This window comes from Schistocerca nitens, chromosome 6 (assembly GCF_023898315.1).
Source record: "Schistocerca nitens isolate TAMUIC-IGC-003100 chromosome 6, iqSchNite1.1, whole genome shotgun sequence".
NCBI lineage: Eukaryota > Metazoa > Arthropoda > Insecta > Orthoptera > Acrididae > Schistocerca > Schistocerca nitens.
In genome coordinates, this window is record NC_064619.1 from 421,815,915 (window position 1) to 421,842,327 (window position 26,413).

At 39.4% G+C, this 26,413-nt stretch overlaps 1 protein-coding gene and 1 pseudogene across 1 annotated transcript in view; both read left to right on the top strand.

The window, feature by feature from the left end:
* LOC126262284 (rho guanine nucleotide exchange factor 18) overlaps nt 1–26,413 on the top strand; it is a 628,397-nt gene that overhangs the window by 482,694 nt on the left and 119,290 nt on the right. The window contains exons 20-22 of the mRNA XM_049958802.1: nt 13,969–14,101; nt 14,248–14,405; nt 16,742–16,851. Coding sequence (XP_049814759.1) covers nt 13,969–14,101; nt 14,248–14,405; nt 16,742–16,851 — 401 coding nt within the window. The remainder of the gene's footprint in view (nt 1–13,968; nt 14,102–14,247; nt 14,406–16,741; nt 16,852–26,413) is intronic.
* LOC126191864 (5S ribosomal RNA) lies at nt 14,480–14,597 on the top strand (annotated as a pseudogene).

The following is a 26,413-nucleotide window of genomic DNA, read 5'->3' on the forward strand; positions in this document are numbered from 1 at the left end:
TTTCCTAAGCCAGTTCCGTAGTTCTAATTTGATCATAGCCTTGGTGATTGTCAGGACAGGTTCCGGTCCAATAAATGGAGTTGTTGGCCCCATCCTAGTCAATCTATCGGCTTGTTCTTTGCCACAGATCCCTGAGTGGCCAGGGATCCACACTAGGTTCACTCCATCGCTTCCCCCTAGCTCCACCAGTGCCCTGTGGCAATCTGCAACAATATTAGATCTAGTTGCAGGAGCTGCCAATGATTTAAGGGCTGCTTGGCTGTCTGAATAGATGTAGATGCTACAGTCATTGTAGCACCCATGCATATTCTCCTCCACACATGCCCTGATTACAGTAATTTCAGCTTGGAATACAGAGGCCAGTTTCCCTAGAGAGGTGATGCTCTCCAGTCATGGCTGAACCCCGTACAACCCTGCCCCAATGCCTTGGTCTGTTTTTGACCCATCGATGAACCAAACGGTGTCGAACTGTTTTCTCCCACTGCTCCCTACTTCCAATTATTATGTTGTAAGGCTTGTCAAAGCGGTTGGGAGTTATTATATAGTCTGCAGTCATTTACCCAGCCTCACTCACTATGTTAGTGTGTGATTCTGGATATCCAAATGAGACCCAGTTTTGGCCAGTTTGAAGTCTGTGTGCCCCAGCTGCTGCCTCCATCTTGACCCAAAGGTGAAGTCGAGGCAAATCCAGCATGGCTTCCATTCCAGCGGTTGGTGTGCTGCTAATTCTGCCCGTTATGGCTAAACAGGCCAAACTCTGCACATTAGCAGCAACCCGCTGTTCTACCTTCTTCCACCACACTACAGCCCCATAGAAAATCCTAGGTCTAACCACTGTGGTGTATATCCAGTGCATACCCCTGGGGCTTGGGCCCCAGTTTTTGCCCCAAGCCCTCCTAGTACTCACTAGAGCACTTTTTGCCTTGGAGCAGATGCTCTTAATGTGAGATGTCCAAGTTAGCTTCTCATCCAAGGTCACTCCTAGATATTTCACTGTCCCCTTCATAGGTATAGTTTCATCGAAGAGCTTTAGATTCCAACTTGCATGCTTAGTATGTCTCTTCGTAAATGGCACCAGTCTTCTTAGGATTGACTCTCAGATCCTGTTTAAAGCACCATTTTTGCACAATGTCCAAGCCTCCTTATGCCATATTCCTGACTGTGTCAGTGAATTGCCAAGTATTACTATGACAAGGTCATCTGTGTATCCTTGGCAGAAGCATTGTCTGGAATTTAGTTCCTCAATGAGTTCGTTCACCACTAGATTCCACAATAGAGGAGACAAAACTACTCCTTGTGGGCAGCCTCTAGTGGTCTTAATTACCATCTTTTCATTCATCATGGCAGCCTCTACTTTCCTCCCACTAAGCATGGCCCTGGTCCACCTACATATAGTGGTCCCCAGACCATGCACCTCTGCTGCCCTTACCATGGAATTGAAGGTCGTGTTACTGAAGGCCCCCTCGATATCCAGGAAGATGCAGAGGGCTATTTCTTGGATGTGAAGTGCTTTTTCCACCTGCCCAATGAGTTGGTGGAGAGCTGTCTCACATTATTTACCTGGTTGGTATGCGTGTTGGTTTGGGTGTAGACCCTACGTAGCCTCCTCTCCCCAACATATACATTAACCAGTTTTGAGAATGGAGGAGGACAGACTGATTGGTCTCATATCCTTGGCCTTGGTATGATCAATTCTCCCTGGCTTTGGAATGAACACAACCTTCACTGCCCTCCAAGCATTGGGAATGATTCCTACTGCAAGGCTAACCTGAGATAGCCTGCATAGGACTCTTATGAGCTTTCCTCCTGCCTGTTGCAGGAGAGCTGGAAAAATTCCATCTGGGCCAGATGACTTGAACGGTTGGAATGTTCCCACTGCCCACTGGCTTTTGTTGAAGTTCACCCACTCCTTGGCCCAATCCCAGTCCTCTCTTAGAGTGCCTGAGAACCATTGTCTCTCTAGGGTCACATACTGGTCTGTGTTGTCCGGCAGAGCACATTGAGGAAAGTGAGTTTTGAGGAACAATTCCAATGTCTCATGTGCTGTCTTTGTATATTCCCCATCCTCCTTCCTCAATGTACCTCCTGGATTGGTTGGTACTCTAGTGAGAATCTTGTATAGTCTTGCTTGTGCAGCCGTGCCCTCCACTCCCTCACAGAATGCCTTCCAGGATGCCTCCTTTGCTTGTCTTATTGCAAGATTGTAATTGACAAGGGCCTCACGATATTTAGCCCATTGTTCTTTACGTCTCTCAATATTAAACAGTCTCTGTACTTGTTTTCTTTGCATTTACAGTTTGTTATTCCACAAAGGAACACTCCTATTTGTGCACTTCCTGGTGATTGTGCAGTTGTCCTGATATGAGGTCACTATGGCAGAAGTAACAGCCTCTGCTACTTCCTCAAATTCTACTGGATTCCTTATTGAGATTTTAATTTCCGATAAACGTAAGTCAACGTCCCTCCTATATATCTCCCAGTCTGTTTTCCTGGGATTCCTATAGGTCATGGTCTGTCTGATTCCCATTTAAACCTTGAATTTGATGTACATGTGGTCTGATGAGGATGGCTCCAACACCATATGCCATTGTTTGACATAGCTACCATCATAGAACCAAAGGTTATGTCAATTACTTATTCCCTTTTGCTATTCCTGAATGTAGGTTCATTGCCCATATTCAGGACCTCTAAGTTGTTAGCTAAAAGAAATTCAAGAAGGTACTCACCTCTACTGTTGGTGTCCTTGCTGCCCCACACTAGGTTGTGGGCATTGGCATTGCATCCCACCAGCAGTTGATCACCTTGCTGATGGCAAGTCTCTACCAGTCTCCTCACATCCAAGGGAGGAGGAGAGCTGTCTTCGTAAGGAAGGTATGCTGAGGCCAAAATAATTTCCCTCGCGATACCTTCCTCACATTGCTGCATTTTAATGATAACTAAGTCCCAAGAGCAGAAATCCATCATTGGCATGAAAGAAATACCATTTCTTACATAGATGCATGTGGAAATTCTTGAACATATTCAAACTTATGTTACTGAGATAAATAAATTGAAAACTATTCCTCAGTCATTAAATTTCAGAGTTGTCTCTGAAGCAGTCAACAACAGATTGCTATCTCTGAAACTGACATTCCTCATTCAACAGCACACTTGTTGGAACCATTCTTACTCGATTTTCACAGTGATGTCCCGATGTCTCCATTGCTGTATGATGTACTACATCATCGTATGAACATTTTGATGCAGAAAGTTATGTAACTAGATGTCTTCAAAAGCAAAACATCTTCTTTGATGAAAATTAACATAAATGATGATGTAAAGAATCTAGTTATTGTAAGACAGCTCAGTCTGGATTTTGCTATAAGAAATGTACTGAAAACAATTAGGAATGTATCTGAAGAGGAAATATTGTTGCTAAAGGAAAACATGCATTATTGGCATAGTAGAGAAGCTGTGAGAAAGATCACTGCTGAAATACAATGTAACACGTATAATTTCCTTCTTGAATCCAAAAATTGCATTAAACCAGATAGTAGCTCAAGGAAGATTGACAATAAGTCTTGAAATTTTGGTAGCAAACAGAAGAATGTTGAATTCAAAGGCAGACCATGTCAAACTTGAGTTTGTGGAGATCTGCAGAGAAAAAAGAATTGAAGACAAGATGAAATGTTATGAAAGAAGTGAAAATCATCTTGATAAATTCTGGATTAACGTAACTGAACTATCTTCAAAGCCATGCCCAAATTTCTTAGATTTTATGCAAATTCTTTTAATAATCACACTCGAAAATGCTTCTGTTGAGTGAGGCTTTTCTGTAAACTCTGAAATTATAGTTGAAAATCAAACAGAAAAAAGGCTTATTGCCCAGAGATGCAATTGACGCTGTCCAGGATGCAAATGGAGTTTACAATTTCAGCATCAACAAAATTCTTATACACTGTTTTTGCAATGCACATTCCTTGTACAAAGATGATGTGAAACGTAAGGCGAAGGAAGGTGAAAAGAGAAGAGGAGGAACAATTGTTGAACAAATGAAAGTAAACTGAAATCCAAGAATTAGAAACAAAAAGAGCACATATGTTGAGTTAAATTTAAAGAAATGATTTATTCATTCTTATCACGACAAATTCCTACTGTCTGTTCCCTTTAATCAGCAAGTTATATATATATATATATATATATATATATATATATATATATATATATATATATATATATATATATAAAGATGATGAGACTTACCAAACAAAAGCGCTGGCAGGTCGATAGACACACAAACAAACACAAATATACACACAAAATTCAAGCTTTCGCAACAAACTGTTGCCTCATCAGGAAAGAGGGAAGGAGAGGGAAAGACGAAAGGATGTGGGTTTTAAGGGAGAGGGTAAGGAGTCATTCCAATCCCGGGAGCGGAAAGACTTACCTTAGGGGGAAAAAAGGACAGGTATACACTCGCGCACACACACACATATCCATCAACATACAGACACAAGCAGACAATACCCGGGATTGGAATGACTCCTTACCCTCTCCCTTAAAACCCACATCCTTTCGTCTTTCCCTCTCCTTCCCTCTTTCCTGATGAGGCAACAGTTTGTTGCGAAAGCTTGAATTTTGTGTGTATATTTGTGTTTGTTTGTGTGTCTATCGACCTGCCAGCGCTTTTGTTTGGTAAGTCTCATCATCTTTCTTTTTAGATATATATTTTTTCCACGTGGAATGTTTCCCTCTGTTATATATATAATTTGTTCCGGTATTTTATACTACCAAGGAAATAACTTGACATTAATTGTGCATATTTTAATAATTATCATTATGAAGTTTTTAAAAAAAGGATGTTTTAGTATCAAATTTAACATGGAAAAAATTTGACATGAAAAACCTGGAAAAAACCTTGAATTTGAAAATGATCAGTCGCTGGACACCCTGCTTTTGCCGAAAATGTATTCATTCTGCACAAATGAGTAAATGAAAAAGTGAAAAGAATGAAATAAGATCCCAGTGTGTATTAACCAGCTATCGCGATAATTGTGTTTGCATAACAGTTCCACTCAAACACTTATCCCGGAAGGTGTACACTCCTCAGTCCAGTTTGTGTGATATTGGATTCCATGCACTTCGTTGTGGCATCAGTAAACATGCGATGGTGGCAGGCCAGTCAGCGGTGGCACCTGCCATCAGTGTGCGGATGCACAGAATGTGTGTCCTCACGCAGCTGGGTAGTGATGGCAAGTTATGGAGGCTTTCAATGTTCAATGGAGCCACTCGACCATGCCATTAGACACCGGGTTTTTGCAGGTAGTTCTGTGTAACTGCACACCACACAGACAGGTGACATGGGTGAACAGCACATAGTCAAATTGGCAGCTCTGATTCATTGTGATGTGGCTGGGGCAGCCGAAACGTGGGACCCAGGTGCCAACAAAGGCTGTGGCAACTATCTCGGTGGTGATGTTCGCTATGGGCATTGCCTCCAGCGAGTATATGAAGTTAACTACCATCGTCAAAAGATATCACTTGCCTTGGGACAGAGTGAGCAGGCCCACAACGTTCATGTGTACATGTGCAAAATGTTGTGATGCGGCAGGAAAGGTGCCAAAGAGTGCATGGGTGTGCCTCCTGACTTTGACATGCTGGCATGCTGTGCAGGTGTGCGCCCATTGATGGAAGTCGGAGTGTGACAATCCATGGATGCGTTCAAAATCGCTGTGCCAGAATTTCTCCAGAGAAACGAGCAGTGTCTGCCTGTCGAAACATCACACCAAAAAGTGTTCGTACATGCTATAGTGCTGTGTACATGCCATGTTACGTACTGATGCAGTACAGCCAGAACTTTGGCCACTGTTCTCGGGACCACACAGTGTCATCACCCGTGCCGGGCGAACACTGGACATTGAGTGCAACAGCAAGCCAAGCAATGTGTAAATTGACACAGTCAAGCTGGATTATATCACGACTACTCCTGCCATCATTCTCTTCTTCGACCCAGTGGAAGACCTGTTGATGGATGACTCTTCCTCCACTACCAGTCAAACAGAGCGTGTACCCGTGGCCGCCCACGGTGCACACACACCACCAGCTGTCATCTTGCCTCCACATGCACCACAACCTCGCCCTACCTTGTCCAGCAGCCAGTACAGCTGCGCGATGTGCATCCACCACAAGTGCCCTCACCTACCCCAACATAGCCACCAGTGGCCTATGTGACGTGCTCTGGCTACCACAACTGTTTCAAACACCCATGATGCATCATAACAAGACCCCAGCTGTCATCTGCTGTAGACACCCTGTCTTCAGTGAGCCATGTCGTCAGCATATTGCCTACAGTCGAGCTCCAGAAACCACCTACCATGTAACCAGCTGCTTGTCTGTCACAGCTCGGAGTTATGTTCATGTCCTTGTGCTTCTGCCGCCTCTGGCTTTTAGGCCAGATTAACTTCTGCATCTGGTTTCCATGTCCTTTCTCATTCAGCTGCAGATGTCTCTCTCCATGCCGCCAGGGATTGTCCATTGCAGCTCCGGGAACTGTGTTTTTGCAGCACAGCTACAACAACTTAAAAACACTGCTGGCTGTTAAAATTGCAGTACCATGAAGGTGACAAACGTCAAATTCAATGGTGTGTACCACGTTCTTGGATATGCAAATGATTAACATTTCTACATGATCGCACAATGTTGTTTGGAGTAATTCTACCTGTATTCTTTATACAACAAAAGATTTTTCTGTGCATTTATCCTTCAGAAATTTCATTGGAATTTTTTTTCTTCTCACCAAGTTATACTTTGTATGAGGAGGAGCCAATGGCCTTGCTGCAGTGGCAACAACACTTCCCGTCAGATCACCGAAGTTAAGCTTTATTGGGCATGGCTAGCATGTGGATGCATCACCTCTGTGTCTATCGAGTGCTGTTGACAAGCAGGGTGCACTCAACCCTTGTGAGGCCTATTGAGGAGCTAATTGATCAATAAGTAATGACACGAGTCATGAAAACTGACAACGGCGGGGAGAGCAGTGTGCTGACCACATGCTCCTCCATATCCTTATCTGTCGACGCCTGAGGGCTGAGGATGACATGGTGGCTGTTCGGTATGATTGGTGTTCAAGGCGTATTCAGACAGTGTTTGTTTGTTTGTTTTGTGTAAAAAGGAGAAATGTGTACCAGCACACATCAGAATTTGATAGCCCCAGGATTGTGGCCTATCAAGATTGCAGTCTGTCGTACCACAATATTGCTGCTCATGTCATTTGGTATCCCACATCTGTCATGCAAATGTCGGCCATAAGCCCAACAAGCGGGCAACCCATGGCCATTTTTATCAATTCAAAAGAAATCAGTTTTTTCAATAGTGCTATGGACATTAAAGATAACATTAGATTCTATGCATGATATGTTGATGATTTGTTGTTTGTGGTAGATGGGTTCCATAAGGAGATGGAGCAGTTATATACTCATTTCAATTCGATGCATGAAAAAATGAAGTTCTCTATGGAACTAGGGAATAATACTAAACAGATTAATTACTTGGATCTAACTTTATCAGTAGTTAGCAAGGGGATAGAGTTTAATATTTATCGAAAGCCTACATTTACAGATTGCGTCATTCCCAACAGGTCGTCGCATCTGTGGGCGCAGAAAATGGCCCCTTTTTTCAATTCGAGTGTACACAGGGCGATAAATTTACCTCTTACGCAGGCTAACTTTCAAAAAGAAGTGTGTACCCTAAAAGACCTTCCCTCCATGAACCATGGACCTTGCCGTTGGTGGGGAGGCTTGCGTGCCTCAGTGATACAGATGGCCGTACCGTAGGTGCAACCACAACGGAGGGGTATCTGTTGAGAGGCCAGACAAACATGTGGTTCCTGAAGAGGGGCAGCAGTCTTTTCAGTAGTTGCAAGGGCAACAGTCTGGATGATTGACTGATCTGGCCTTGTAACATTAACCAAAACGGCCTTGCTGTGCTGGTACTGCGAACGGCTGAAAGCAAGGGGAAACTACAGCCGTAATTTTTCCCGAGGACATGCAGCTTTACTGTATGATTAAATGATGATGGCGTCCTCTTGGGTAAAATATTCTGGAGGTAAAATAGTCCCCCATTCGGATCTCCGGGCGGGGACTACTCAGGAGGACGTCGTTATCAGGAGAAAGAAAACTGGCGTTCTACGGATCGGAGCGTGGAATGTCAGATCCCTTCATCGGGTAGATAGGTTAGAAAATTCAAAAAGAGAAATGGATAGGTTAAAGTTAGATACAGTGGGAATGAGTGAAGATCGGTGGCAGGAGGAACAAGACTTTTGGTCAGGCGAATACAGGGTTATAGATACAAAATCAAAATGGGGTAATGCAGTAGTAGGTTTAATAATGAATAAAAAAAAATAGGAGTGCAGGTAAGCTACTACAAACACCATAGTGAACGCATTATTGTGGCTAAGATACACACGAAGCCCACGCCTACCACAGTAGTACAAGTTTATATGCCAACTAGCTCTGCAGATGATGAAGAAATAGATCAAATGTATGACGAGATAAAAGAAATTATTCAGGTAGTGAAGGGAGATGAAAATTTAATAGTCATGGGTGACTGGAATTCATCAGTAGGAAAAGGGAGAGAAGGAAACATAGTAGGTGAATATGGATTGGGGGGAAGAAATGAAAGAGGAAGCCGCCTTGTAGAATTTTGCACAGAGCATGACTTAATCATAGCTAACACTTGGTTCAAGAATTATAAAAGAAGGTTGTATACCTGGAAGAATCCTGGAGATACTAAAAGGTATCAGATAGATTATATAATGGTAAGACAGAGATTTAGGAACCAGGTTTTAAATTGTAAGACATTTCCAGGGGCAGATGTGGACTCTGACCACAATCTATTGGTTATGAACTGCAGATTGAAACTGAAGAAACTGCAAAAAGGTGGGAATTTAAGGAGATGGGACCTGGATAAACTGAAAGAACCAGAGGTTGTACAGAGTTTCAGGGAGAGCATAAGGGAACAATTGACAGGAATGGGGGAAAGAAATACAGTAGAAGAAGAATGGGTAGCTCTGAGGGATGAAGGAGTGAAGGCAGCAGACGATCAAGTAGGTAAAAAGACGAGGGTTAATAGAAATCCTTGGGTAACAGAAGAAATATTGAATTTAATTGATGAAAGGAGAAAATATAAAAATGCAGTAAATGAAGCAGGCAAAAAGGAATACAAACGTCTCAAAAATGAGATCGACAGGAAGTGCAAAATGGCTAAGCACGGATGGCTAGAGGACAAATGTAAGGATGTAGAGGCTTGTCTCACTAGGGGTAAGATAGATACTGCCTACAGGAAAATTAAAGAGACCTTTGGAGAGAAGAGAACCACTTGTATGAATATCAAGAGCTCAGATGGCAACCCAGTTCTAAGCAAAGAAGGGAAGGCAGAAAGGTGGAAGGAGTATATAGAGGGTTTATACAAGGGCGATGTACTTGAGGACAATATTATGGAAATGGAAGAGGATGTAGATGAAGACGAAATGGGAGATAAGATACTGCGTGAAGAGTTTGACAGAGCACTGAAAGACCTGAGTCGAAACAAGGCCCCGGGAGTAGACAACATTCCATTAGAACTACTGATGGCCTTGGGAGGGCCAGTCATGACAAAACTCTACCATCTGGTGAGCAAGATGTATGAGACAGGCGAAATACCCTCAGACTTCAAGAAGAATATAATAATTCCAATCCCAAAGAAAGCAGGTGTTGACAGATGTGAAAATTACCGAACTATCAGTTTAATAAGTCATGGCTGCAAAATACTAATGCGAATTCTTTACATACGAATGGAAAAACTGGTAGAAGCGGACCTCGGGGAAGATCAGTTTGGATTCTGTAGAAATGTTGGAACACGTGAGGCAATACTAACCTTACGACTTATCTTAGAAGAAAGATTAAGAAAAGGCAAACCTACGTTTCTAGCATTTGTAGACTTAGAGAAAGCTTTTGACAACGTTAACTGGAATACTCTCTTTCAAATTCTGAAGGTGGCAGGGGTAAAATACAGGGAGCGAAAGGCTATTTACAATTTGTACAGAAACCAGGTGGCAGTTATAAGAGTCGAGGGGCATGAAAGGGAAGCAGTGGTTGGGAAAGGAGTGAGACAGGGTTGTAGCCTCTCCCCGATGTTATTCAATCTGTATATTGAGCAAGCAGTAAAGGAAACAAAAGAAAAATTCGGAGTAGGTATTAAAATTGATGGAGAAGAAATAAAAACTTTGAGGCTCGCCGATGACATTGTAATTCTGTCAGAGACAGCAAAGGACTTGGAAGAGCAGTTGAACGGAATGGACAGTGTCTTGAAAGGAGGATATAAGATGAACATCAACAAAAGCAAAACGAGGATAATGGAATGTAGTCAAATTAAATCGGGTGATGCTGAGGGGATTAGATCAGGAAATGAGACACTTAAAGTAGTAAAGGAGTTTTGCTATTTAGGGAGTAAAATAACTGATGATGGTCGAAGTAGAGAGGATATAAAATGTAGACTGGCAATGGCAAGGAAATCGTTTCTGAAGAAGAGAAATTTGTTAACGTCGAGTATAGATTTAAGTGTCAGGAAGTCGTTTCTGAAAGTATTTCTATGGAGTGTAGCCATGTATGGAAGGGAAACATGGACGATAACTAGTTTGGACAAGAAGAGAATAGAAGCTTTTGAAATGTGGTGCTACAGAAGAATTCTGAAGATAAGGTGGGTAGATCACGTAACTGATGAGGAGGTATTGAATAGGATTGTGGAGAAGAGAAGTTTGTGGCACAACTTGACTGAAAGAAGGGATCGGTTGGTAGGACATGTTTTGAGGCATCAAGGGATCACAAATTTAGCATTGGAGGTCAGTGTGGAGGGTAAAAATCGTAGAGGGAGACCAAGAGATGAATACACTAAGCAGATTCAGAAGGATGTAGGTTGCAGTAGGTACTGGGAGATAAAGAAGCTTGCACAGGATAGAGTACCATGGAGAGCTGCATCAAACCATTCTCAGGACTGAAGACCACAACAACAACAATAACAACAACCCTAAAAGAGATTGAAGGTAGTAATGGTTATAACCCCAAAATAGTCGATAATATAATTGAGCACAAAATGTAAGAGATATACACCTATTCCATTTCTAGGAAACACATCTTATAAAATGCAATGCGTGCTCCATGAACACGATTGTAATGTAGCGTCTTCCACCAACAATAGCCTAAAATGGAATTTTGTTTGTTTCAGCAATAACAATTATAATGAGCTATTGCAATCAGGAGTTTATAAATTGAAATGTAATGATTTCCTGACGTATTACATAGGGCAAACAGGTAGGTCTATAGCCATAAGATATAAAGAACACATGCTGTTGAGGATGGGTATGAATAAGAATGGGTCAACGTTTGCTGAACCCTTAATTGTAGGAGGACATACGCCCCAACATGTTAACAACACTGAACTATTGTGTAAAGAAGCAAATGGTATGAAATTAGATTTGTTGGAGGAGGTGCAGATATACAAGCCCAAAAAGTCTGGCAGTTGGAATTTACTGAATGATCAGTGTTATTTGAAAGTTCCAGCTTCCTTGAAGGTTTTCAGCCTGTATTGGGCATAGCAGATTGGCACTAGTAGTTACTCGATTGTGCCATATGATTGTATGATTATCTTTTGAGGTAAACTTATGTTTTAGGACAAAGCTCCAGTAGGAATTCATCATAGTCATGAGCTGCTCCCTAAATCACTTCAGGCAAATGCCGGGATGGTTCCTTTGAAAGGGCATGGCCGACTTCCTTCCTCTTCCTTCCCTAATCCGATGAGACCGATGACCTCGCTGTCTGGTCTCCTCCCCCAAAAACAACAACAAAACAACAACAGCATGAGCTGCTTTTATGTTAACATTGGTTTACGTTGAGACAGATATGTTTGTGTGTCCTTTGTCATCATGTATTATGTTACCGGACTCATGCATTAGGATGCTAGTCGCAGAGATGTCAATCGCTGGTAGTGTGGCTATGTACGACGACTCCGGTCAGCTGGTAGACTTAGCCGTATAAGCTATTAGAGCACATAATGTAAGCTGAAGTTACATTTGTAATGATTGCCTGGCGTATTGCATAGGGCAATCAGGTAGGTCTACAGCCATAAGATATAAAGAACACATGCTGTTGAGGATGGGTATGAATAAGAATGGGTCAACGTTTGCTGAACCCATAATCGAAGGAGGACATACGCCCCAACATGTTAACAACACTGAACTATTGTGTAAAGAAGCAAACGGTATGAAATTAGATTTGTTGGAGGAGGTGCAGATATACAAGCCCAAAAAGTCTGGCAGTTGGAATTTACTGAATGATCAGTGTTATTTGAAAGTTCCAGCTTCCTTGAAGGTTTTCAGCCTGTATTGGGCATAGCAGATTGGCACTAGTAGTTACTCGATTGTGCCATATGATTGTATGATTATCTTTTGAGATAAACTTATGTTTTAGGACAATGCTCCAGTAGGAATTCATCATAGTCATGAGCTGCTCCCTAAATCACTTCAGGCAAATGCCGGGATGGTTCCTTTGAAAGGGCATGGCCGACTTCCTTCCTCTTCCTTCCCTAATCCGATGAGACCGATGACCTCGCTGTCTGGTCTCCACCCCCAAAAACAACAACAAAACAACAACAGCATGAGCTGCTTTTATGTTAACATTGGTTTACGTTGAGACAGACATGTTTGTGTGTCCTTTGTCATCATGTATCATGTTACCGGACTCATGCATTAGGATGCTAGCCGCAGAGATGATGTCAATCACTGGTAGTGTGGCTATGTACGACGACTCCGGTCGGCTGGTAGACTTAGCCGTATAAGCTATTAGAGCACATAATGTAAGCTGAAGTTACATTTGTAATGATTGCCTGGCGTATTGCATAGGGCAATCAGGTAGGTCTACAGCCATAAGATATAAAGAACATATGCCGTTGAGGATGGGTATGAATAAGAATGGGTCAACGTTTGCTGAACACATCATCGAAGTTCATCAAAGAGTGATAAGACAAACTTCATTATATGAAATTGTTAATGTTCTACCACTCTAATGATCGTATGCAACAGTATTTCATCTCTTGGACATTTGTATTAATAGTATATGATTCCTCATTTGCACATGTAGGCTTGTTATTAATTTACACATGTAGGCTTGTTATTAATTTATTGTTGTACATATTGACTAGTTGCCTGATAAACGGTGCGACATAGCTCACTGTGATGAGTGCCACCTATGGTGTGCGGGGTGCAGCACATTTGACAACCGTGCGCCCAGTATAACAGAGGTAGTGGCGGAGGACATACGTTGTCGTGTGTAATTTTACTTTTATTTGAAACAGGCTTATCTCTGTTGAAGTTATTTATTGGCCTTGTCACAGCCGCTGGGCTAAGACATTTTTCATTTATTAGTGTGTATGTAAGTAATATGTTATCACTTAATTCTGAAGTTTATGTTTAGATTGTATCACTGGTCTAAATGTTATTTTGATCATTTTTTAGGACTTATAAAGGAGGCTATATTATTATAACCGTGGTCAAGGTTTAAAATAAACAGATTTTAGTGCAACTGTGGGTTGTTTTTCATTCGAGAGAATTTCGCAGTGGCTGCTGTTGTCGCTGCCATGATGAAAATAACATAATAATGTTATCATTGAGTGTCAAATTCATGCTAGCACTCCCATTACCCATCTGCCCCGCCCCTCATTCTCCCTCTCTCTCTGTTTAGTTTGTAAATTATAAATTATAATAGAGAATAATAATCACATTATTTTCAACATTTTTGTGTTTGTAAGAAATGATACATTGTTAAATCATTGATATTTCTCTCCAAGTTTCGAATGATTATTTTTATTTTCATATTATGAATGGCTATTTTTTATCTTGCTATAAATGAATAATTTCATTTCATTGTTTCAAAAATAATGCCATATTTTTTCAATCTATAGGTTCGAAGGTGTTTCAACTTTGATGCAAGGGAGGAGTAAAATGCAAGTTGTCTTGGTTATTGTATTATCAGATGTTCTCTTCTTTCTGCTGGAAAACAATAACAAATATTCTTTCTTTACTCCAGATAACAAGGTAAATTATCGATGGGAAAAGTATTTTGAATAGCATAACATCATTTTCAAATTTATATCTGATTTGTTTATAGTTGAAATAGTGTTCATATACTTCTTCATAATTACCAGTTGCTCAAACACTTCACTTTTATTTATTTATTTCAGGCTGGGGTTGTCTCCCTTCAAAAACTGCTTGTCAGAGAGAAAGCTGGGCAGGACTCAAGAGGCATATATCTTATTTCGTCCAACCCTTCAGAGCCTGAAATGTTTGAACTGAAAGTACATAAACCAAAGGACAAGCAAGTGTGGATACGTGCAATAAGGTTTGCAAAAATCAGTGTTAAGAATAGTAATGCTAATGATAATCGAATAATTTAATACCCATAAATTAATCTTAGGCAACGGCCTTGCCACAGTGGATACTCCAGTTCCCGTCAGATCACTGAAGTTAAGCGCTGTCAGGCTTGGCCAGAACTTGGGTGGATGACCATCCGTGCTGCCATGCACTGTTGCCATTTTTTGGGGTGTACTCAGCCTCATGATGCCAATCGCGGAGCTACTCAACCAAATAGTAGCAGCTCCAGTTAAAGAAAACCATCATAACAACCAGGAAAGTGGTGTGCTTGACCAAACGCCCCTCCTATATAAATCCTCTACTGAGGATGACACAGCGGTCAGATGGTCCCAATGGGCAACTTGTGGCCTGAAGACGAAGTGCATAAATTAATCTTGAATTTCAGTGAAATGCACATACAAAATTCTCTCTTATGATCTGTTAAACAAATAAGAGTGTTCACCAAATATTCAGCATGTAGATCTTTGATCACAATAACAAACTGGTAAGACAGTATGTGTAATGAACAGTTTCAGAAAACCAACTCCATATCAGAATTCATTGAAAATAGTACTTACATAATGGGTGATTGCTCTATAAGAAATAACAGTTTCCGCAGTCACCAGTAATGTGGAACTCAGCTCTCCATATATTTTCATGAGACTCACAAGGCTTTAGACCGTGGAGCCAACAAAGGTGCTACATTTCTTGGCTTACAGAAAGCATACAGAACGATTCTACACTGTCACCAAGTAAATATGTGCTCGTAGAATATATTTCTAACCATATGCATGAGTGGGTTTGAGACTTCTTGGAAAACAGAGCTCTTTATATTATTCTCAGTGGGGAGAAACAGCCAGGGGAAAAAAAAATTAGGCAATGATGTCAAACAATGGAAACTCCAGCTTGGAATATCAACAATGTAGTAAAAGGTAGATTGTTACTTACCATAAAGAAGACTCGTCAAGTTGCAGGCAGACAGACGTGATTAAAAGACACTCACACTTAGCTTTCGGCCACAGCCTTTGTCAGTAAACCACACACACACACACACACACACACACACACACCTTACATATTCATGACCACTGATTTCAGCATCTTAGGCTGGAATGCAACATCATGTAGGAGGCAAGCAGCAATCTAGAGGGGGTGGGGAAGGGGAAGAAGTAGTAGTGTATGGGTGGGGGAGAGACAAACGCTGTCTGGTGGAGTGCACAGGGACCAGACTGGCAACAGGCGCAGCATCAGGAGGTTGTGGGGCAGGGAGCTGGGCGAAAAAAGGGAACAAAAAAGAAGACGAGTGGGGAAAGACGTGTGAATGTATTGGCAGAGGGCTGCAAATAAACTGGGTGGAAGAAAAGAATGGGGAGGAGATGAAAGGACAGAGGGGGTGTAAACTGTTGGGTGGAGGATGTGGGGATGGCAGTGTGTTACCGTAGATTGACGCCAGGATGGTTAAGGGACTGGAGAATGTGTTGTAAGGATAACTTCCATCTGCACAGTTCAGAAAAACTGATGGTGGAGGGAAGGATCCAGATGGCTGTGGTAGTGAAGCAGCCATTGAAATCAAGTGTGTTGTGTTCAGCTTATGGACACAGTTTGGTGGTGGCCGTCCATCCTGGTGGACAGCTGGTTGATAGTCATGCCAATATAAAAAGCTATGCAGTAATAGTAGCAGAGCTGGTAAATGACATGAGTCCTTTCACAGGTGCCCCTCCCTCCTCCCCCTCCAATGAGGCAGCATAAACCTGTGACAGGACTGAAATAGGGAACGTTCGGTGGGTGGATTGGGCAGGTTTTGCACCTTGGTCTTCCACAGGGATATGAACCCTGTGGCAATGGGTTGGAATTGAAAGTAGTATAGGTATGGACTAGGATGTTGTGGAGGTTGGGTGGGCAATGGAACACCACTTTTGGAGGGGTGGGTAGTATCTCGGGTAGGATGTCCCTCATTTCAGGGCACAACGATAGATAATCAAATGATTACCTTGTCATATGCTCGAAATCATTGAGAGTTCCACAGCCACTAACAAATATATTGCATAGAGCCATCTGTTTCAGGTTCTTTGAAAGTGAGGCAGTGTTAATGCTGTCTGTGAGCTTGTCCTCATTCCACCAAACAGTAGAGGATAATTGTGCTGGGGAAACGTTAGATTGTAAATCAAACTGCCTTCAGCCATAGAACCTGAAACAGATGCCTGCAAGCAGTTATCGTGTTTAGTTTGTTTGCTGAACATAGTGAAAGGAAATCGGTTGCCCAACATAGTGTTCAGTCAAGTTTGATGAGAGATGTACAGATACTGAAAATCCTGTGTATTGCAGGTCAGCTGTGGAGAACTGTCAAGAAGATGAAGATGAAGGCATAGTTCTCAGCTTGGAAGAGAAACAGAAATTAATGGAAGCAAAGCAGTTGCAAATTCGGCAAATTGTTGGTAAGTATACAAATTTAAAATGACATTTTTGTGTAGTTATGTGTAGGACACAGCAGAAGCAGGATTAAATTACATTATTTAAGAAGCCTTTTTTAAAAAAAACTTAGTTTATTAAACAATTCTCTTCTGAAAAGAGGCAATTCCAATTCAACCTCTTCTCTCTGTACAATTTATTTGACATTTTATTTACAATCAGAAACCAAATTCTTTAGTATTTTAAGTTACCAGTCCTTCTACAATTCAAATTCAAGGAGGAGTATTGAATAACACTGTTGGATAGCGTATTGTAACACTATGTATGGGAACCTGATACCACATCACCCAATATGGTAAGGATTTAGGAATGTAACATTAAGCCCAAAGTAAACACAGAAAAGAGACCATAGTACCGGTATTTATTTATGGTGTTCGGAAAGATACAGTTCTTTTGAGTATCTGTAATAATGGCAGATGAGTAATTAAACATGTACCCAAGGATACATTCAAAACTCAGTTTTGTGACATGTCCCTGTATCAGAATTCTTGGGTGGGAGGGGAGGGGGGGGGGTGTAACTGGCACTAACACTTTCACTACAAAGTGCTTCATGTGACAAAAGATAATTTTAATATAACTGCAATTTTCAAAATATTGACTTCTGGAAAATGCAGATTTCAATGCTGGTGATACTTCATATTTTTGGTGAATTTCACAATGTATTTCATCTCTTCTTTTAAATCCTGTATTTTGTTGGGTAGATATTTTCATACGCTCTGAATTACTCAACTGACAGATTCTTTAGGTTTAATGGAGGCAGACATTTTGTTGAACAGTTCTCTATAACGTTGTTTTGGTTAAAGAACTAGATTACTTTATACCTCACTGTTTGTGATAATGCAATAACAAGAATCAAGATATGTTTTTTACTTTCACAAATTTTTCCCAGCAGTACAAAAGAAAAGTTTTGTAAAGGTGCAGAGAATAGCATAACAGAAAGACTTAAATTGAAGAGAGAATGTTTTTCGTGTTTAATGCGTATAGCTGTAAAGGGATAGTATGAAAAAGATGTAATCAGTCTTCTGTTAGGAACTGTAACGTAATTTTTATGCTTTCGTTATCATTTGTCGCAGACTAATGCACCAATTTGTTAGTGCCTTGTAGGAGATCTTTGAATATATGTCAGTAGTGCAGTAGAAGTTTGTTGGAGATAACAGCAGTATAGTTTGCATTGCTGGTAAATCATGCACCTCTTGATAGTTATAGCTAACATAGTGAATGTTATTAGTCTTCAGAATGAAAGGAAACATATGTTCATTGTGTGTACATTCTACTGTTGGAAAAAGTTGTCAGTAGCATCTTTGACTATGAATACTGATCACCTTTAGCACATAACAACATTGTGGCTGCTGTTAGTACAAGTGATGTCATTCTAAAAAATGATTGATGATTAGTTTTTCAGTGCATTCAGAATTTGAAATATACTGTCCTAAGGGAACGGTTTTTTATTTTACATTGTGAAATAATAATATTTAATTTTTCAACTGTTCATAATCTACTAAATGTGCTCAAATAACCACTGGGGAAGTACAATTACACAATAAATCATGATGAACATCCAGTATAAAGAATGACTTATAAGTAGTTATTCTTCATATTACTGATACAGTGTTATATGATACAGTATGTCAATAAATATAATTCTACAATTCAGGCAGTAGCTTCTGTTATTTTGTATGTATATTTTGTGGTATTACTATAGTGAAACTGTTTCATTCATAACCAAGTAAAAGTATTCCATGAAAGCTAAAAGTTAATAATGCTTTCCTATTTACTCGAACAACGTTGAGATGTCAGTGTATGGTCCAAAAATTTTATGTAGTAGCCTTGGAGTTCAAATTTACCATATATATAAATTGCACAGCTATGAATGAATCTGAAATCATATTGTTCTGAACTCTTCAAAATTCTTGTTGAACTGTACAGACATTTTTATAAATATATCCAACCCCAGTGTCTGTAGTGGGTGCATCCATCAACATAATGTAGTAGATGTCAGAAATTAAGTGTGATTTGTGGATAATGTGAATTATTATTGAATGTTTGTGTGAATCTTCCTCTTATTGCTTGAATTGTAGTATTGTTCAATATTCTGATGAAATGATCTCTTCTACTATGTAATGTAGTAACATGAAACCTAACTGCTTGTGTCATTTGTTTACCTCGTTGTGCAGTGAAACCTAGACAGCTATTCAAGACAAGCCACTATATATTCCGCCTTAAGTAAAACGTGTATGTACATATATACTCCAATCAACTTTTCTTTCCCAGCATTTTTCAAGATTTTTCAAGTAATAATTGTAAAATAAACAAATCAGAACCTACTTCTGCATTTGTACTCTCCCATCACCTTATAATATGTGGTCGAGTGTACTTCTTGTACACTTATGATGTCCCTTGTTTTTAGTTCTGTGCACAAATGGTGTGCAGGTAAGCTTCTGTATGAGCTGGAATTCCTATTATCTTACTGACATGGTCTTTTCACAATTTGTGTGTGAAATAATTTATGTTCAATGTATTCCAACTGCAATGCTTTATTTTTCTGTTTATGTGTACAGTCTGATAAGATTGAGAGTGAGATATCTTGATGATCAGATCTCCGTATGACAGTCTGCTGTGTGCAGATCAAATTGTGTACACATGGAAGACATATTGTTTAAGCCTGCAGTATATGCTTGGAAATAAAGAAGACATTAACAACAGAGATGTTGATGTCGGGATGAATTTGCTTGGCTAGCAAACTGACAGTTTTATGAAGATTGCATTTTAAGAAGTCACTGTGACAAGCTATATCAGTGTTGAGCATCAGTATAGCTTTTTGTGGTGAACTGTTGACTAATGTGCTTCATAACATTTGCAGTTTGTTAGGCTGGCGTATATATATCTCAACATCAACATCTCTGATGGTAATGTCTTCCTTATTTACATGCACAAAAATAGGGTTGCACAATATATCTTGTATGTTATGTTATATGATATGATTTAGAGAGGAGCGGGGAGGGGGGGCATCTGTTGCTTTACTTTCTGTAGAATGTGCTTTCTTGCAATTTGTACAATAGGTCTGTCAATGATGTCACATCACTTCTTTTGTAGCATACGTCATTGGAGTTCAATGAGCCTTTCTGCAATGCTCGTACATTTACTGAAAGAATCCAGTGCTTCTCTTTCGATCCTCTCTACCTCCTCTATTAATATTACCTGATAAGAATCGCAGACTGATGACCAAATTTACTTCTGCTACCACTTAATGGTCATCTGTGGCAATACTAGTGGGACAGTAGCAGTTTCTTTGGTTTCTGATGTGCTCCACTCTCATATAGTTAATCTGGATTTATAGGTTTGTCTCACCAACATGAATGAAACCTCAAAACGTACAAGTTATCCCAGTATAAGTAGATAATCAATGTAACTGTCTCCAATGGCTGTTTATCAGTTATCACAAACATGACTCATCTCATAACTGAAGCATGAGGGAACATTGTCTCTAGCAATCATTAGAAGCATGTATTTTCAGTGTACATTTTTGCGCTTGCCACTTCTCTTCTCTTATGTTCTCAATACCTTGTCCACTTTGCTCAGATAGTTATTTACTGTTGTCATACCCATAGCTTTATAATTTGCAACAGAGGATAATTAACAACTTGCTGAGAAATGTTTTCACTTTTAGATACTGTTTTCCATTAATTTCATAGTTTTTATTATTGTTGTTGTGGTTGTTGTTTGTAAGTATCAAAACGTCCTGGATCAACCTGCATCTTGAACATCATCTCCAGTTTCACTAAATCTTCATGTATTGCAAGGTATTTTTAACAGTTTGTGACCATGATCACATGACCTTATATAACCAGCATGAAATCCTCCGTTTCAAGAAACAAGTATCCAGAGGTTTTTTTCCCCAAAATTATGAGTGGTTTACTTAACATACACAAAATTAAGTACATACAGTTGTATAGTAAGCAATGTAGCTCTTCCACTAATTATAGAGCATGACAGAAGTACAATAAGTTCCTCAGAATCTTCAAAATGTTGGAATGTGCATGTAGATAAGAACTTGAATTGGAAATGTCAGCAATTTTTGCTGTGCATGTGTTTGCTGATTTTAGCATTGCACATGTCAATGAGTTAACATATTCTGTGTACTTTCAGTCAGCCATGTTTTGTGAAATAATACTCTGTACTAAAAATTTTTATTTGGTTGCAAGGAATTCAATTTATACATGTGTATTGAGGATAATATGTGGTGTGCACCAACAATTATTTGGAACACAGCTCTTTCATGCTGAAAATAGTGATAAAAGTCTACATTTACACCATTTGTGAAGTTTTCTGCTAACAACTGACAACAATGGTCACCAATCAGTCATACAGTGAGAAAGAATGCCAAATACTTTGAATCACTTGAGCTCATTGTGATTTAGGGGGCGACCTGAGAATGCTCAATAAAGCGCAAATATGAGTTACAGTATGTAACAGGTAGGAAAATTAATTTTAAAATGAACTATACAAAATAACTCTAAAAAATTAAGACTGGGAATATTTAAAACTGAAAATAGTGCATATTTGTTCCTGAAAAAGCTTCCTCCATATAATTTTGTATGAGACTCCATGAAGAGTCAATGGTAATTACTGAAGGGCTTTAATGAACAAGTTCCGGATCATTTATATCTCGTACGTGTTTAACAAATGAAGCGTCTCAGGAAATTGAAGGTCTTTGATTACAGTTTTGCAAGTGTGAAAAAGAGCAGGAGAAATGAAAAAGTGGCACATTGGCAAAAAGTAAGAGTCTGACACGAAGTTGCACAGAACTCCAAACTGGTTGAGAAATAATAGAACGCTTTTGTAGGGGAGCTACACGAGAGAAATTAACAAATTAAATTTTGATTCCTGCAAGAAGTTATTTGTGAGATTTGCTGGAAGTCAGTTGTCAGCTATGAGATGAGAGAAACTGTAGCGGGGAAGTCTTGAGCAGCCATTGAGAGAGTGGTGAAAATTGATGAGAGAGTAGAGATGATAGTAGAGATAAAAGAAGGCATGGAAGTGAAACTAACGTTGGATAATAAAGACAAAATGAGAAGATACTGTACTTACTGTTAATGCAGTCTTGTAGCAGTGTTAGCATAGCACATTTAAAACTGTTCACAGCGATTCTTGGCTCACCTCTCTCACTTTTTAGTAATTTTAGTTTAGGTCTAACTTTGACTGCCATGACAGTTAAAATGCAAATAATGAAAAGACTAGCCGGCCGAAGTGGCCGTGCGGTTAAAGGCGCTGCAGTCTGGAACCGCAAGACCGCTACGGTCGCAGGTTCGAATCCTGCCTCGGGCATGGATGTTTGTGCTGTCCTTAGGTTAGTTAGGTTTAACTAGTTCTAAGTTCTAGGGGACTAATGACCTCAGCAGTTGAGTCCCATAGTGCTCAGAGCCATTTGAACCATTTGAATGAAAAGACTGACTGTGTACACAGAACAGTTCCATGAGTTGTTTAGAAAACCATACATACAAACCATCTATGTTACATTAATTGCAAATAAATCCTCCTGATAATGGACATATAATCCTCTGAAATGAATAGAGGAGATAAATAAAAGGGTCTGTTTATAGTTTTTTCATGTATTTCAATTCAATGCCATTTCTTTTTTTGCTACAGTTAACATTCTCATTCTTATCTTTTGCCTATATACCTTTTATTCATGGATTAGTAAATTTATATTCCCTTCTCCTCAGCTCTCATATTCTCGTGTCTTTTTAATATATTGGTATAATGGAAGAGAATAGAGAAGTGTTTCTTTTGTGTGAGCTACGCATTGTGTCAGATCACATCATGTTCAAAAGAAGCTTCAGTTAGACTACCTCAATCTGCCATGACATGAGGTTCAAAGTATATTTTCTTTCCCTCAGTTATCTGTGTAACATTTCTGTGCTCTTTCCTTCTTCCCTCAACTCACAACAAAGAGAAGTATGCATGTGAAAGGCAAAGATTTTGTGTCTAAGACTACTCCAAATTATTAACGATTCTGATTGGCATGATTTAATCTTCGCAGTCTGTTGGAGGGGGCCCTTTTTTCTATCTCAGATTGCCGTCGTTTTCACATTGACGTCATTTTCATTCTTGGTTCAGCATTGCAGTTAATACGCTGACAGAACAAAAATTATTTTGTGGGAAACTATCTGCAGGTGAATGAGTAGTGAGTACTACTAATGTGATTAGCTTAATAATAAGTTGAGGTGAATTGAAGATTGTGTAACTTGAGAAGCAGAGAGAGGTTTCAGCGACTGGCTTTGACTTAAAGTGCCAGGACACACAAGAAGGGTAGAAAGAGGAAGTTGTGAATTACTACAAATTAGTGTGGAAGAATGCTGAAGATAAGGTGGGTAGATCACGTAACTAATGAGGAGGTATTGAATAGGATTGGGGAGAAGAGAAGTTTGTGGCACAACTTGACTAGAAGAAGGGATCGGTTGGTAGGACATGTTTTGAGGCATCAAGGGATCACAAATTTAGCATTGGAGGGCAGCGTGGAGGGTAAAAATCGTAGAGGGAGACCAAGAGATCAATACACTAAGTAGATTCAGAAGGATGTAGGTTGCAGTAGGTACTGGGAGATGAAGAAGCTTGCACAGGATAGAGTAGCATGGAGAGCTGCATCAAACCAGTCTCAGAACTGAAGACCACAACAACAACAACAGTGTGGAAGGAAATAAATAAAAAGAGAATATGATATTGTTGTGTAAATTGTTAGACAGTGGTGTCAGAAGCGCCAAAAATGTATTAACACAATGTCTTCAGTTATGTCTCACTTACTGAAATTTTTACTGCTCCTTTGTTATATAAAATAAGAAGAATACAATGAACCTGTAACATCACTTTTTGATATCTATTATAGAAAGTTACAAAATTATTTTAATCATACGCTGTTCGCCTAATGTTCATGTAATGTCCATTGAAACATTTTTGTTGTGTATACAAAAGATATTAACTTACAAATATTAAGCTGTTAGCATTTTACTTGTACCAGAAATGGAATACAACTAAAGAACAGAGCTTTAACGTATTGGAAGCACATTTGTGCACATAACAGGTTCATTTTCTCAATGAATAGAGCTTTAATGTAACAGAAGCACATTTGAATACATAGCAGGTTCATTTTCTGAACACCTCATGAAAATAAATATTACTTGGCAACTAAAGAAGCAACATTTCTCAATTATAAAGTTAAAGCACTGCCCTTTTGCTCCAGGGTTCCTTATGGCAAAATAGTAAATAAAACCAGTTATACAAAGAGTACATAATTTTTGTTGAGATCTGCAGATTGATAGTTTTTGTTGTGATCTGCAGATTGGCATTGTCAATTAATATACTAGGTTCTCTGAAAATGTATATCACTCATATATCTCTCCATAAACAATAACATTTACTTAGATAATACATCCAAAAATACTTACTTCTCTAGTAACTTAATTTGTACACATCTTGTACTGTAAGATTCATTAAAATGAAATGAAAATGATTGAAATAGTGCTACGTACACATTTTCAAGTACTGCAGTTTATCATACCGAGACTTACTGTTGTCCATCATACAAAAATTGGTCACAAGAGATTAAAACATCTGGCTCTCTTTGCCCTGAACTATGTCCGTTGGAGAATCTTTCCACATACAGTAATGTTTTTTTCTATTTTTTCCATCAGGAAACTACCCATACTCAAACAATTGTCTTTGGTAACTATTTCGTTTCTGCGCACTTTGAAATAACAATCTAATATCACAAATTCAGGTAATAGCCAACTAAATAATGTACGAACTGAAATTCTACCATACTGTAATTTTGTATGTATTTTCATTTACTTTGAAAGTGACAACAGGTCACAATTCAGGCAAATAATTTCACCAAACTTTATCATAAAAATGGGCTTTTGTTCCCTTTATGCCAGTATTAATTTCCCATACCAGTTACATTTACAATTTTGTTTGCCCTTTGAGGCAATCAGGTTTTGTGTGTGTGTGTGTGTGTGTGTGTGTGTGTGTGTGTGTGTGTGTGTGTGTGTGCGCGCGCGCGTGCGTGTATGTGGGCGCGCACGCGCTTTCACCCCCACTTATATATCCATTACTCGATTTTCCTTGCTGACCTTCCATTACATGGTGAACACTGTTGTAAATCCAGTATTGTGTTACAACAATGCATGAAACAATGTGGATAGGTTAGTCCTGACAAAATTATGGAAATAAACTGTAAAGCAACCAATAAGTGCACACTGCAGGTTATTCCATATTCACTTGAGCCCTTAAGATATTAAGGACGTTGGTTGTCAAATTTCTACCATTACAGTCAGATTTTTTTCTTTACTCTTAAAAATATTTCATTATAAAATCACATGTAGCTAGTAGTAAATAGTGTTTGTTTTTAATCAAATCTGTTTGTTCCTTGTGCTCAATAGCATAATTTTTCCAATTTTGTTCTCTATGAAATATCAAAGGCAGCTGTGTAGGAGTTGAAGGTAATATCGCTAGCACTTATCATCTGTACATATCAATAGCATCCGTAGTGTAGTGATAATACATAACTCATTTTACAGGATAGTAAAATTAGTAAACTATGTAAGGATCATCCGATAAATGAAACACAAGGCAATTTCCATCATGATCTTATGGAAGATAATGTTTTACTTTATACTGTTAAAATGCTGTAACATTGAACACAGTGCATACTAGTTTACTTGACTGCCTGTCCAAAGGCATATTTTGCCATATTGCAGCGTCCAGCTTCATCTAGCCAGTAGTTAAATTAATTTTTTTTTCACATGTAAGGTACCAGTAACAAATATGATTAAATTGTTAAAATAATTTGTTCTTACACTTGGGGCTAGAGACGAATGAATAATTTTAAATTACAAGTAAAGTACAGTGAATGAAGGACAATTTGCTCATAACTGTGCAAGAAACATGATTGTCAGGATAAAATTAGACTTTACTCACAAAGACTGAAGGGAAGGACCAGGAGAGCCATAGAGAATGAACAGGAAAGAACAATGGAATTACAACTCTCATTCAGAAGTCCAAAGTACTACTAACAATGTTTTAGATGGTTAATGTTTTACTTCCTGTACCAGTTGCCTTTCTTATTATGTGGTCTGAAGTGACCTTCCTTTCCCTGCCCTTCTCCCAGTGCTCTTCTTCTATCATAAGTATGAAATGGAGCCATAACACTGGCTCATGTGTAGGTATAGCAGGTTGCAGATTTTGGCTCATTGATAGGATACTGGGAAAATGGACTATATCAGCAGAGGAGAACACTTAGAAAACACTTGTGTAACACATACTGTCACTGTGTAGGACCCATACAATTAAGACTAACAGGGTGTATTGAATGAATACAGAGAAGTACACCATGAATGGTGACATGTTTGTGTGACCTGTAGCAGAGCATCACAGGGTGCTGCATGAAGTTAATTGGCAGACACTTGAAGATAAACACAAACTATGCTGAGAAAGCTCTGTTACCTAATTTCAAGAATTAGCTTTAAATGATGA